General features: G+C 37.7%; 1 protein-coding gene across 4 annotated transcripts in view; it reads left to right on the top strand.

The window, feature by feature from the left end:
* The window catches only part of ESR1 (estrogen receptor 1), a 358,432-nt gene that overhangs the window by 160,639 nt on the left and 183,044 nt on the right, over positions 1-14,749 (top strand). For all 4 annotated transcript variants that reach the window (XM_033103075.1, XM_033103072.1, XM_033103074.1 and 1 more), the window contains one exon: positions 7,256-7,372. In XM_033103075.1, coding sequence (XP_032958966.1) covers positions 7,256-7,372 — 117 coding nt within the window. The remainder of the gene's footprint in view (positions 1-7,255; positions 7,373-14,749) is intronic.

A 14,749-nucleotide genomic window follows, 5' to 3' on the forward strand; every position in this document is an offset into this window, starting at 1 on the left:
CAGTCGCCACCCAGACAGGAACTGAACGTAAGTGTGAAATGAGGAAGGTGAGGAGAAACATCCACTGGTGCTCCCACAGGAGTCGGGGTTGTTACTAATTTAGAGAACAGTGCTTTGAAAATTCACAAGCAGATTCTTATTATATTCCCAATGCTTAGGCTCAAAACTGTTTTTGACATATTTTCTGTACTTTAACACCTGATGAAAAATTCCAGCATTTGCTGATAGAACTAAAAAGTCATAGGTTTCCTTTTGGCCAAATACGTATGTGTAGGGTCCCGTAATTTTACGTCAAATTTAAAGCTATATTTCATACTATATATGTACATATTGATACTTAGAAGTAGAAAGAAATACTGATTTTGACATCTTATTGGGTACCTTAAACTATTTGTATACAGCTCCTGGACACTTCAAGTTCTAATAAATGCTGGTTAATTTTATGCAACTATCCAATGAGAGCCTTTAATAAAGAGACTATAAAGGTAGCCAAGCTTTACAGATGTTACCAAAATTTATGGATCAATCAGGCATAAAAGAATGGAACTTTGAAAGTGAAATATTTTGTTGGAACCCTCCAATGAAGCTTTTAGATGCGATTAGCTAAAATTGGCTTTTATTTGATTTGTGGGTGCTTAAACTTTGGAGAGTTAATTTATCTTTAATTTGAGAATTCATTTTCATTTCCATGCCTTAAAAATATGAACAGTTAGCTAAATGCTTATATGTGTTTATAAGAAATGTTAAGTGTTTATTCCTTAATGGTGCAAAACCTTTTACTACTTTTCATGCTCGGCTTTTTGCCTAATGTCATGAAAGTCTCCTTGATTTTAGTGCATAATTTCCCTCAGAGTACTGTGTCTCTATTGAGTTCATTTATAAAAAAATCACAGAATAAGAGTTGATGTCATATATATTGAAATTGTTTTGGCCATGGAGTAAATCTGTGTGTGCTTCCGTGTGTTGCAAGCTCATGGAGCACTTTAAAACCTGTCAATTAGAAATAGAAATAGTTGGAAAGCACAGTTCAAGTACAACTTCTGATTTTATAAACTTAGAAAGTAATTAAAAAAAAAGAAAAAGGAAAAAAAGACACTACACACATATATCACAGAACTGCATTACTGAGGCAAATTGATGTTCAGATTTATGTAATATGAATGAAGCAAATATTTTTATCTTCAACTATACAAGCCACAAGTAGCACACTTTGTACATTAGCTTCAGTTACTGAACAGTCCATATAGTCTCTGTGTAGGAAATCCTACAATCAAGATGTGCCTACTCCCCTATTAATACTTTAATGTTGTTAATAATTCATTTATAAGAAATTTAATTGTCTATGGGAAATAATAAAATAGACCCATTATATTCTCAGCGACACCTCTTCTTTGGAGAGAGTGGTGAACAGGGAGTTGAATCAAGGAAGTTATTAATCACCTTGTAGGGTTGAACTTCAGAAAAGTTAAAGTTCAAAAAAGTTAAAATATGGTGAAAATAAATCATTACTAGTGAAATGAGCCATATTAAAATGCACGTGTAACCAAAATGTTAGAGGAAAAAAAAGCACATTTTAATTCAGGTAAGCATCTCTATAAAGAACAAACTTTGGAATAATTAGAATAAGTAGAATATGTGGATTTTTGTTTGGGGACAATCTTAAAATATATTCATATTAGAAACCAGCAAGGCATCAAAATAGACATAGTAATGGAGATAGTTCACCGGTAATACCAGACTGTGTTTCTTACTTGTTGGCTCCTTGTATCTGGGAAGAGCTGCTCCTTTCTTTGTGGTCATGTCTGGCTCCACCCAGTGTTGAAGAGATGACTCACCTCTCTCTTGGCTGGTTTCCTGCTCCTCTCACCTCCCTTAGGTCCAAGTCTTGCTCTTGTGAACTTGAGTTTTGGGGTCCTGGGGTGTAGCAGCCATTGCTTTGTTCAGGGTCATCATCTTCTTAATGAATACTCCCTCTGTGGAATTTCAGTCTCGCCCCTCAGACGAGATTGTGGGTGGCGAGGGGCCACACAGAGCTTTAGAGGCTCTGCTTTGTTCAGATAACAAGTACTGCTGAGCTCCACTGTGTGTCTGAGAATGTGCTGGGCACAGGATACATGGTGATAAATGAGACATCCCTTGTCAAGACTAAAGTAACCTGGGGACTGAGACAAGCTCTTAAAGTCCATCATAGTAAGCACTCTGACTGGACAAAAGCGAGGCATTGTTGGAGGGGCAGAAAGGATTTCGCAGAGGAACTGGTATCTTGACGGACACACCTAAAAGATGAATAGCAGCCAGTTGGGCCAAGAGTTGGCAAAGTGTGTTCCCACAAGAAAGAAGGGCATGTGCAAAGTCCCAGAGCTGAGAAGGAGCATGGCATGTTTGAACAGGAGGACATGGCTAGAATTTGGATCGGACTAGAGAATGATCTAGAGAGATGAGGCTAGGGAAGGAGGTAAGGCTGATCAGGAAAAGCTTGGTAAAATGTCTTAAGGCATTTAGATATATCCTTAGAGCTTTGAGGACCATCAGAATGTTAAAGGAAGATTGTGGCATGATGGTGCATGATTTTAGAAAAATCACTCTGTCAAAATGGTGGGGAATGATTGGCAGGAGAAGGCTGGAGGCAGGGGTGTCTTAGTGGGCGATCGTAATAGTCTGGGAGGGAGGTGGTATGAGCTATGGTAGTGACAGTGCACTCAGGGCAAAATTGACTTTGCTTTGAAAAAGAATTTAAAAAGAATTGATTTGATCGGTGTGTGTATGTGTGTGTGAGGTTCAAATGAGGAAAAGTGTAGAGTAAAATCACACCCCCGTCTCGGGCTTCATGGTGTGGTAGTGAATAGGGACAGGTTGGTGAGGAAAGAAGATGGACGGTTACATTTGGGACACATCCATCTTGAAGAGTCGGAGAGATAATCAAGTCTAGATGGACCGTGGACAAGTGGGTATACAGGTCTGAAGCTCAATAAAGAGATGAGATTTGGTCTGAGGTGGCTGCCAGAATGTACTGAGGGAAAAGTGTGACAAAAGGAAGGATAAACAATATTAAATTCCTTTCAGCTCCTGCTTGTGTTACTATATTTTTCAGCTCGATTGAGGTGTAATTGACAAATAAATTATAAGATACTTAAAGTGTATGTGATGATTTGATATATATATATATAGTGAAAGGATCCCCCGTTGAGTTAGTTAACACATCTGTCACCTCAGATATTCCCCCCTTTTTTGTGCGTGTGAGAACATTTAAATTCTCTCTTAGCAAATTTCAGTTATACAATTATAGTTACCATTATATACATTAGATCCTCAGACCTTATTCATCTTATAACTCAAAGTTTGTACCTTTTTACCAGCCTTTCCCCATTTCTCCCAACCTCCCCCCACCTCCAGTACCTGGTAACCACTTTTCTATTCTGTTTGTATGAGGTCCACTTTTTAAAATCTTTTTTTAGATTCTACATATAAGTGACACGTGCAGTATTTACCTTTCTCTGTATGGATTATTTTACTTAGCATAATGCCCTCCAGGTTCATCCATGTAATATATAACAGGATATCTTTCTCTTTCTAAGGCTGAATAATACTCCATTTTTCTTTATCCTTTTATCCATTGACAGACACTTAAGTTGTTTCCGTATCTTGGCTATTGTGAATAATGTGGACATGGGGTGCAGATATCTCTTTGATATCCTGATTTCATTTCCTTCGGACATATACCCAGAAGTGGGATGGCTGGATCTCACGGTAGTTCCAATTTTAATTTCCTGAGGAATCTCCATACTGTTTTCCACAGAGGCTTGCATCAGTTTGCGTCCCCACCAGCCATGCACAAGCCTTCCCTTTTCTCCACATTCTCACCTGCTTGTTTTAATTTGCTCTGTTTTTATATTTCTTTTGAATCTCTGAATGTGAGTCACTGCTTATTTTTGTAACTGACAAATACAGGCTTTCTCTGTGATGATAATAATGCAAAACCAGCTGCGACTGAAAGGGGAGAAATACACAGAAAAGGAAGAACTGTAAGTCAAGAGAAAGAATCCCAGTGAAGCTTGGGGAAAAGCTGTGCGTGAGCCCTTTTGTTGCCCCAGCAGGTGTGGGTTAGCCTGCTCATTCCTGCTGATAGACAGAGGTCTTCTCTCCTCACTCTTCACGTTTCCTGCATGTTTCACTCACCTTCTCTCCTCTCCACTTCCTATTGGCCTGAAGGCTTTTTATTTTTATTTTTTGGTGCATGAGAAAATAGTGATTATTTCTCCAAAACTTCACCTGAACCTCACATGTAGCCTTCTGCCTTTTCTGCTTCATCCAGTCCTCTGTAAAGGAACTTGGAGCCAATCTGATCACAGGTACACAGAGTCCTCTAGTCTCTTCATTAAAAACACTGTGTGGTTCATTAACAGTTGGTGTGAGTTGTCTTTTAAAAAATTAACTCCACTTCAGTACGATTTTCTCATGCATTGTTTTCACAAGACCAAATAATCAAATTTAAAAAGAAGTTTTTTGAAGAAACGTCAACCAATTGCTTTAATCACACACCTTTACCAAATTTCACTTAGGAAAAAAAAGTCTGTTGTTTTCCTTCTTCTAATGTAAGTTGAAGACCTACAAATCGTACAAATTGTTATTAATGGTGTTTGGTGAATTTGTTTTACTTTTATATATCAAATATGTACCTATTATGTCTTTCTTGTTTGTTGCCAGTTTATCAGTTTTCAATTTCAGTGTGGTTTAGGCAGGAGAAAACCCAGCTTTGTCACAAAAGTCTTGCATTATGAACATGATTCTGCTGTGAAGCCATTTTCATTCTTGTTAAAGGATGAATTCCTCGCACAAATACCGAGTCTTTTATGTGTTAAACATGTTAGTTCAGGAATTTCACATGATTCTATAAAGATATATATCCACAAAGGGATGGTCAATCCAAACAATGCTTAGCCAGTTGGCCTCTGACCCAATTAGGTTCTTCCATCTTGTGGCTTGCAAAACAATTAGCTTTAGGGAGAGCCAGTGACTTAGGCTTTGACTGATTATTGAATATTTTCTTCGGAAGCTTAATATAAGCTCATTTTTTAGAGTTAAAATAAATCAGCATGTGCTGCAGAAAAACATAGGCAACCAAATTAGAAGCTTCTTTGAGGTGTTAGAAGAATACACCTTCTGCTTAGAGTTTACATCTGCCCTGGTAAATTTTGTTGCTGGTTCTATTATTTCCTTAATTTGTCCCTATCGATAAGGACAATTCTAAAAATAATAGCAATGGCTGGATATTTGAGACAATGTGTGGTCACTTACTAAAGTAACAGGTTTGTGAGTCTGCTGACTAGTTGGCCTGTTCCTGTTTTGCAGTAGAAGAGGGCAGATGTTAATTCAATCTGTAGCCAGTTTACACAGCGGATTTTATAATGTATATCTAAAGATGGAGAACCACCTTTTATGAGACCTGAACTTCTTGTCAAGTCCCCACTCCACCCTGTTCTAATTGGGACTGACCTTTAAGTTGAATAAAGAACTAATAGTTCTGTAGTTGAAACATTTCACTACATGTTGCATCTTGCCCTCAGTAAATGGAAAAATAGACTTAAAGAGAGAATCTGAATTAAAGGGTGGAATATAGGTGTACTCACTTTTTTTTTTTTTTGAGAATGGGAAACACATTTTAAAATGCTACATATTATCTCCTTAATCTAAATTCAGGACATTTTCCTAAGGTGTAAATTTAGACTCATATAAATTGACTTCGTTATTTAAAAAAATGCCAGCATTTATTAATTTATGAAGTTTAATATTCTGCACATTGTAAAACAGACTTCTTTTGATGGCTAAAGAAATAGAGGTGACTTCTGAATCTTAGAGCAGAAACTTCATATGTCCCGAAAGCTCAGAGAAGAGGGTTGGGCTGGTTGCTTACATCTGTGAGTCATCTGCATTTCGTAACAATAGAAACTATAGATGTGGAATAGATTCTCTTGTGGGAGTTATGGAGTAGTAAAAAGAGGAGAGGGTCTGACATGGAGCCCTGTGCAGCTCTGGCTTAATGTTGGGTGGAGTGAATCTGCAAATAACATGGGGAGGCCACAGCCTGAGAGGTAGAAGGAACTTGGTAGAAGGGGTTTTGTGTTATGGAAGCCAAAGGAAATGAGAGAACCATATCTCAGGAGGATGGGAGGGATTGTCAGGTGCTTCTGATAGATCCAGTATAACATGGACTGAAAAGATCTGTTGAATTCAGCAGTAGGAGTCGTGGGTGATATCAGGGAAGCTGCTTTTATGGGGCAACTAACGTGGAAAACAGATTGGGGTGCGTTGAGCTGTGCAGGAGAGTTGCCTAGGAAACAGGAGACCTTGAGTGTAGACATCTATGAGGAGTTGAGCTGAGACGGAGAGTTTGAGAATGCTGTGAGGTTGAGGGAGACCTCTTTTGGGGGACAGATTTCTAAGAGCCAATGAGAAAGCATCATTTGAGCAAGAGAGATTCAATAAACAAGACAGAAAAGAAAGACAATTCATCACAAAATAACAGTAACAACAACAATCATATTAATACTTACTGAGTGCACACCATATCCGGGTACTGTGTAAGACCTTGACATGCATTTTCCCATTAATTCTTTGAATAATGTTATGTAGTGGGTGCCGCTATTTTCTCTAGGTTAAACACAGGGAAAGTGAGACCTGGAGATGTTGACTCTCTTGCTTAGCGTCCTCCTGCTAGTACGTGATAGACTAACTTACTAATTTCAGGATTGAACTTTGCCTGAGCCCCAGCTCACTACTCCAAAACTTGAATTTAGGTATTAGAGGTGCATTTGAATACCTACTTAAAGATCCTTTCAATTGTACTTAAGAAGGCCACTTTGAAACTTCTGAAAGTTCTAACAGTTTTATTCTGACAATAATTTAGCTAGTGGCCTGGGTCAAAAAAAGAAGTAAAATAAAGGGCTTTATCTGCTGAGAGAATACCTAACCTTGTGTGTGTATATAAAACATGCCCTCAAATGTAAGTTGTATGAACTGAAGGTGATTTGCCCAAAGAACTCCCTCCCAAAGCCATTGGCTGAGGCAGAAATTAAGACTAGAGGAGTTTCTTTTTTTTTACACTTAGAGAAGGACGGGAAAAGGATGGCAGGCTGAGCTCCCAATATAATAAGGCCACATAAGTGATATGAAAACATACTCCAGACAGTTTCCCTGTAGATTCTGACTGGCTACGCTTCCTGAAATAATATTAATTCTGTCCTCCTGCTTTTCATAGGACATAATGACTACATGTGTCCGGCCACCAACCAGTGCACCATTGATAAAAACAGGCGGAAGAGCTGTCAGGCCTGCCGGCTCCGCAAGTGCTACGAAGTGGGCATGATGAAAGGTGGTAGGTACCTTCCACACGGGACGCCCACAAGCAATGGGTTTTCGTGTCTACCGCCCAGTGCTGGCTATTTCTAGTCCAATAACCATGGGAGTTTTGTGTTTTTTCTCTTCTAATTACTTTGTCTTCTTGCTTTTCTTTGCAACAAAAGTGTCTTTAGAATACATTTTATTAACAAAAGTTGGAAGTGTCTGGAACTAGAAATTCTAACACACCATTTTGCATTTTCTGTTTTCAATGTAAATAATTATATTTTAAATCAAAGGTGTGTGGGAGGTGGTAGTACAAGGAAAGGAAGGTTGCTCAGTGAATTACTCTAGAAATATTTTTCAGTTACTGTTTATATTGCTAGAAAAATGGTATCCGAGAATAAACTTTCCCTAAACTGAGCTTTGTAAATGTGAAAGCTAAATAGCTAATTTATAGTCTTTCAGTCATGTAACCTCGCTTAGGGAATTTGAATTTCCGTCAAAAGGCAGCTTTTGCCTTTAGAAGTTGAGTCAACCAGCATCTCCCATAATCTCAGCATGTAGCCTGGTGCTGGGAGCCATGAAATGAGTACTGAGTGCTAACACATTCACAAAGCACTCAGGACCTGTGCTCCAGTGCTTGGGTCTTTGTGGCTGTGGGTGTGTGTATGTGTGGTTTTCTGTCCCCTCATGTATCCGGTCTTCCAGCATCCTATCCGGGAATCCAGTGTCTGGTACTGGGGGTAGGCTGATTGATCTCCTGGCATTCTTGGGGGTCTAGTTTTGAAGAACAGTGCTTCTAGTCTCGGACAGCCTTAAAAGTACGGGGAAAGAACAAATAGGAAATGTGCAATTAAAATAAAGACATGGGTGCATTTAGTGTTTCAGGATGACACCGAGGGGAGGGATGGATGGATGATGGTGCTGCCTGCTGGTCATAGTGGGGAAAAGCTTTTTGAAGGAGTCAAGGATTGGGGTGAGGTAAGGAAAACAAAATTGCAGTGAAAAAGAGTAGTGATTGTGCAAGTACAGGGCGGCTAACCTTTAACTCATTAGTACTCAGACAGAGTGGGGAGCAGAGAAAAAACCAAGAATTGAGATAGGATGAAGACATCCCTGATTGCTGCAAAGCTCACAAAGATTCTTAGATTCCGTGGTCATACCTAAGCATGCCAAGTTGAGCTTTTTGAATACAGTATTTGGAAAAAATTCTCTTGATGAACAGATGAAATATTGAATTTACTATGCTTTGTGTGAACTGTGACTATATGCCTTGAATGTCTAAAAAAGCAGCTTTAATTCAAAGGGTAATTAATTCCAAGAATTTAACAGCCACATTCAGGAAATGACATTTTGAGTCATAAATAGATTAAATATTTAAGGAATTCATCTTTCTTTGTGCTGTTGGAGAATCCGTCAGGCTTAATGATACTCACAAAAAGCGTCTTAAGGTAACTTGCTAAGAGACAGGAATATCACAGCTACACATAAAAAGTTTAATTTGAAACACTGGAGTCCAAGTTTAATATTCTTCTTTGGTGATTGAAGATAGATTAAACCCATCTCTCACATTCTCTCTGAAAGCTGAAATAATTTGTGAATATGTTCAAAACATCTTTTTCTTTTAGGATACCCATAAATTGGCCCCACTTCATAAAAACAATCCTATGTTTCCTAATTAATATCCAGATACAGTCTGGCTGCCTATATATAAATTATACATACTTATTTTTAACCTAACATATTCATTTTTAATATGCAAAGACATAATACAAGTCTTCTCACTGTTTTCAAATAGGGTCTAGATAACTTAACTGCATTTAGCCAGTCTGTGTGTCGACACATGTAATTGTACATGTGTATTTATAACTGTAAAATATACATCTGTATTAGTTTGCTGCTGTTTTAGTCTGCTTGGTCTGTCATAACAAGTCTGTAGACTGGGAGGCTTAAACAACAGAAATTAATTTTCTCACAGTTTTGGAGGCTGAAGTCCAAGATCAAGGTGCCAGAAAATTCAGTTTTTGGTGAGACCTCTTTTCCAGGCTTTTAGATGGCTGCCTACTCTCTGTGTCCTTACATGACCTTTTCTCTGTGTGTGCCCATATTTGGTGCTTTTCCCTCTTCTTATAAAGACACCTGTCATATTGGATTAGGGCCCCACCCTTAGGACCTCATTTAATCTTTATTACCTCTTTAAAGACCCTACTTCCAAATACAGTCACATTCTAAAGTAGTGGGGTTAGGGCTTCAGCATGAATTTTGGGGGCAGGGGACACAATTCAGCACACACCAAGATCCTATAAAGATTCCTCAATGGTTGTTGAGTATTATCTACATTAATGAAAACATGTTTCTTTCTGGTAGTTTATATATGTGTATAAGTTTTATGCCAAGCTTTAAAGTTGTAAAACTATAGGCTGTGAGAACATCTCAGAAGTAGTTGCCACAAGGCAATAATAATTAATTGTGTATTCTATAACATTGGATACCACACATTGCCTCATGACACCTTGTATAATAATTCCTGGAATCCCACTGAATAAAGGCTTACTTTACAACTGGAAGTATAATTATAACTAACCATAAAATTTGAAGTTACTCGTAAAGGACAGCTGTAATTGCATAAATCTTTTTCCTCCTGGTTTCACAAGAATGCAGTTTCTTACTCAGGCTAGACACCCATTGATCTCTACACATGACATAAAGTGTTTAGTTTCCGGTAAAAGAAAGAGAGCCACACACCTACCTCCTCCTTTAATACAAGGTTGCCTAACTTTATTGAAGTGTTCTGAAATCTCAAAGAATACAGGATTTATCTACACAGTCATTATTTTAATCTGTTACGATGCCTACTGTACCCTGATTGTTCCAACATCATTATGAGATTTGGTTCTGAGACAAGGGGATTCAGTAACCTGCAGGATTTAAGATGTGCTTTTAGGGATGCGTTTTCCCATCTTTGTGCCTGTGCTGGTCTCTCTGCCCAGGTTGCTCTTTCCTCTTCCTGTTTCCCTCCCCTTTAGCCTCAGATGGTAGATTAAATGTCTTTTCTTCTGGGAGGCCTTCCTCGTTGCGTCACACTGGATTCATTCCCTGCGTTCTACCTTTTGTACCATGTTTCCCCGAAAATAAGACTGGGTCTTATATTAAGTTTTGCTCCAAGAGATGCATTAGGGCTTATGTTCGGGGAATGTCATCCTGAAAAATCATGCTAGGGCTTATTTTCCAGTTAGGTCTTATTTTCGGGGAAACACGGTAACGAGCAACTCTTCTCTGAGCTCTTTTCACTATTATGACGAATTGTTCAGCATCTGTCTATAAACTCCATGATGGCAGGGCCTCGCTCGGTCTTGTTTACTGATCTAACACAAAGCAAGACAAAAAGTAAGTGTTCAAGATTTTTTTTTGCATGAATTAATGAATGAACTCAATTTATTTCAATAGTTATTTCTTAGGGTTTCCTGTGTGTAAGCCGTGGAGAGAGCAAGCATGACTAAGTCCCTAGTCCCTTCCACCAATGTCCTCACAGTACTAAGAGGTCATTTGCATGTGAAATGGCAGATAGAAGTCCAGAAGCCAAGTTGAGACTGCATTAAAAGTTGGGAATGGCAGACCAGTTGCCAGTGGAAGTTCAGAGCGTTAGTCAACCACTCTTGGGTTTAGTCCAACCCAGAATATTACTCAGGCCATCTGACTTCCAATGTGCATATTGTTATCCAGGAATTTGGCATTCCAGATTGTTTTGGTGGAAAGAGGAAGACTTTCACATGTGGAATTTTTGGTCCAAATACTGGCTCCTCCTCAGACTCGCTCAGCAATCCTGTTACAATCACTTTTATGAGCTTCGCTATCCTGAGATATAAAATAAAAATAATTTCTACTTAAGAAGTTTGTTGTGAAGATCACAGTTCATAACTTGGGAAAGTACTTTACATACTTAAAGAACCCCCACAAGTGTTAGCTATTACCATGTTTCCCCGAAAATAAGAACCTAGCCACACCATCGGCTCTAATGCATCTTTTGGAGCAAAAATTAATATAAGACCCAGTCTTATTTTACTACAATATAAGACCCGGTCTTTAATATAATATAATATAATATAATATAATATAATATAATATAATATAATATAATATAATATAATATAATATAAATTATATAATATATAATATCAGGTATGATATAATATAATACTGTGTCTTATATTAATTTTTGCTCCAAAAGACACATTAGAGCTGATGGTCCAGCTAGGCCTTATTTTGGGGAAACATGGTATATCTCTTCTATCTTAAAAATAATTCCTATCTTAAATACTCAGCACACTTGTAATAGGTATAAATATCTAATTTCTTTGTAGGGAAAAAATACCTGGCTCAGACACACCTGCTTTTTAATTTTATTTTTTATTTTTGGTGTCATATACTGGATATAGTAGTTTCACTATGAGTGAGATTTATTGTTTATCATCATTATAATGCTAGAGATTTACACAAACTTGTGAAAATTCTTTCCTCTCAGTAGGCTCATAAATGTGTTGGTGGCAAGGTTTTCATTTTTCAAATGAGGAAATTGGCACACAGAAATTAAATTTAATGTGCAGGACTCCTGTGCTGCCCATTCTGGCTTCCTTGTAACACATTAAGAGGAAATTTGAGATACATTAATAATCACTGACTAGACTTCATTTTGATGACAATGTTACAGTTTAATTTTGAGAAATAGTATAACACAATAAATTAAAAAAATAAATGTTACAGTTTTAAAGTGAGAAAATAAGATACTGATAATAATGATGGGGAAATGTATGTCGTGAGTCCAGAATAACACAGAATTCCAACGAAGACTTTGAAAATGAAATATTTCTTTGTTGCCTGAGTTTACTATTTATCATCACGAGTTACTGTAATTTGTTTTATTGATGGGATGAGCTCCCAATCTAGAAAATTAGGTTTCCTTTAATCCTTCATTGGCTATCTTTTACCAAAATTTGTCAACTTATTACTATTAATGACGGTAGAACCACATCAATGAATTAAAAAATGCCACTGAGAATTACTTTGTTGGGATTGTTCAGTAATTCTTGGGAGAATTACAGTTGAATATAGATGCAAGCTTTTTCAGAAGGCAGGGTTGGGAGTTCATGTTTATGATTTGGCTTAAGAAAAATATTAAAGAAAAGCTAGTTGCTCTTGACCAAAGACATTCAGGTTATTTTAAGCAGCAACCTATATATTTATATTAAAAATATTATTTTACTAATTCAGATTATAGATATTTATTTTATACAAAATTTCCCCATATTGTCATTTTTCATTTGTAAATAAATATACTAAATCAAAGTTCTTGAATCATAAATCGATGCTTAAAGATTAAAAAAATTCCAATATTTTGCAATGTTTAAAGCAATCAAACTCTTCTTCTACAAGCAGTAGCAAATTCTCCATCTATGAAACAGAGAAAAGCTGATTTAGCATAACCTCTCTTCACTCAATACGGTATTTTTCAGAAACCTTCTGAGAACCTTAGGTCTCCAAGGAACAGTTTGTAAACCACTGATCTAATCTAAACCCTTCATCTTTTAGATAAGAAAACCGAGGCTAGAGAGATTAAGTGCCTTGATCAGTCTCAGGACTACCTAGCAGAAGAATTGAGCCTAGAATCCTAGATTCTAGTTTCAGAGCTCATTCTCTTTCCAGTACACCTCTTTATGCCACTACTCACTTTTACCATGAAAAATAATTTATTAAAAATATGGGTGGCATATAATATATAAGTGAATGCACACAAACACATACATGTACTCCAGAGAGAAGAAATCCAGAGTAAAAGAAATCATCCTATTCTATTCTTCCAGATGACATGCTGATACCAAGACTTCATTCAGTGATCTGTTGATCTTGGGAGCTAAGGGAGTTTAGGCTAACCGGTTCATAGCTAACCTATGAATAGCTTTCTATTTCTGCTTAGAAGTGGTGGCAGCTGTGGCAGTAGGAGGGGAGGTGGAACATGTCAGGACTAACTCAGCGTTGTAGAATTTAAAGCAAAGAGGAGTTAGGTAATGACATCAGGGTCAGAAAAGATGAGTGGTGAGAAACCACAACAGGAAAGATATAGGAATCATAGTGACGAAATTCCAAGGAGAAAAGAAATTTGTTTATTAATTTAGCATGAGTGAAAAAATGAGACGACTCATTAGTTATTTTCTTCAAAATTTGGTAAAAATGAAATTGATGTCCTGATGCCCAACGCCTTCAGCTGCCTCAGAGGGATGGAGGCAGGTCAGTACTGTGTCTGTTAGTTTAGTTGGGTGAAGCATGATGGCAGGCAACCCAATGCTTTGATCCTTGCAAGAACCATGCTACTTTCAGATGTCTTAACATAGACTAAGCAACTTTCTTACAAATTTGGCAGAGTATGATGGTATCAGCTCAATTCAAAGACTGAAGCCCTACTAACCACTCCATCAAAACTGCCTTTGTCCGGGTTACCAATCACCTCTCTGCTGCTGAATTCAATAGTCAATTCTCAGTCTTCATCCTGACCAATTAGCAACATTTGACACATTAGATAATTCTCTCCTTCTTACTGTGCTTTCCTTACATGGCTTCTAGGACAATATGCTCTTTCAGTTTTCTTCTTATTCCATAGATCACTCTTTCTAGGTCTTTGTGTGTTTCTCATCTTCTTTTCTGACCTCTTAATGTTGGAGTGGCCCAGACTTTGGTCCAAGGACTTTTTCTCTGTACTCACATCTTGGTGATATCTTCTAGTCCCATAGCTTTAAATATCATTTATATGCTGAAGACTCTCTCAATTTTATACCTCTTGCTCAAAACCGCCATCAGCTCCCTGACACCTCTATGTGACTGCTCATGTGTCTTCTTCACTTGAGTGTCTAATAAACATATCAAACTCAATTTGTTCAAACCCAAATCCTTTATCTTTCCCTCAAATGTGCGTTATCTGCAATCTTTCCCATTTTAGCTAATAATGCCATCTTTTGAATTGTTTGGGCCCCAAAAATTGAGTTATCCTTGACTCCTCTCTTTCCCTTACACCTCCTATTCAGGATATTATGATAGCTCTACCGTCAAATATTTTCAGAATCTGACCTCTTCACTTTTACTGTTGCCACTCTGGTCTGAACCACCATCATTTTTCTCCAAGTTTATTGCTTTTCCCTTGTTTCCCTACAGTCTATTCTCCCTACAGACACATTAAAAATGGAAACCAAATCATATCACGACTCTTCTCAAAGCCTTGCATGGCTTCCCATTTCACTCAGCCAGTGTCATTACAGGGGCCATAAGACCCTAGATCATCTGCCTTTTTCCCACTTTTACTTTTCACCTCCTGTCCTATTACTTTGTCTTTTGCTCAGTTCACTCTAGCCTTGTGGGCATTCTT

This window comes from Rhinolophus ferrumequinum, chromosome 3 (assembly GCF_004115265.2).
Source record: "Rhinolophus ferrumequinum isolate MPI-CBG mRhiFer1 chromosome 3, mRhiFer1_v1.p, whole genome shotgun sequence".
Taxonomy (NCBI): Eukaryota; Metazoa; Chordata; class Mammalia; order Chiroptera; family Rhinolophidae; genus Rhinolophus; species Rhinolophus ferrumequinum.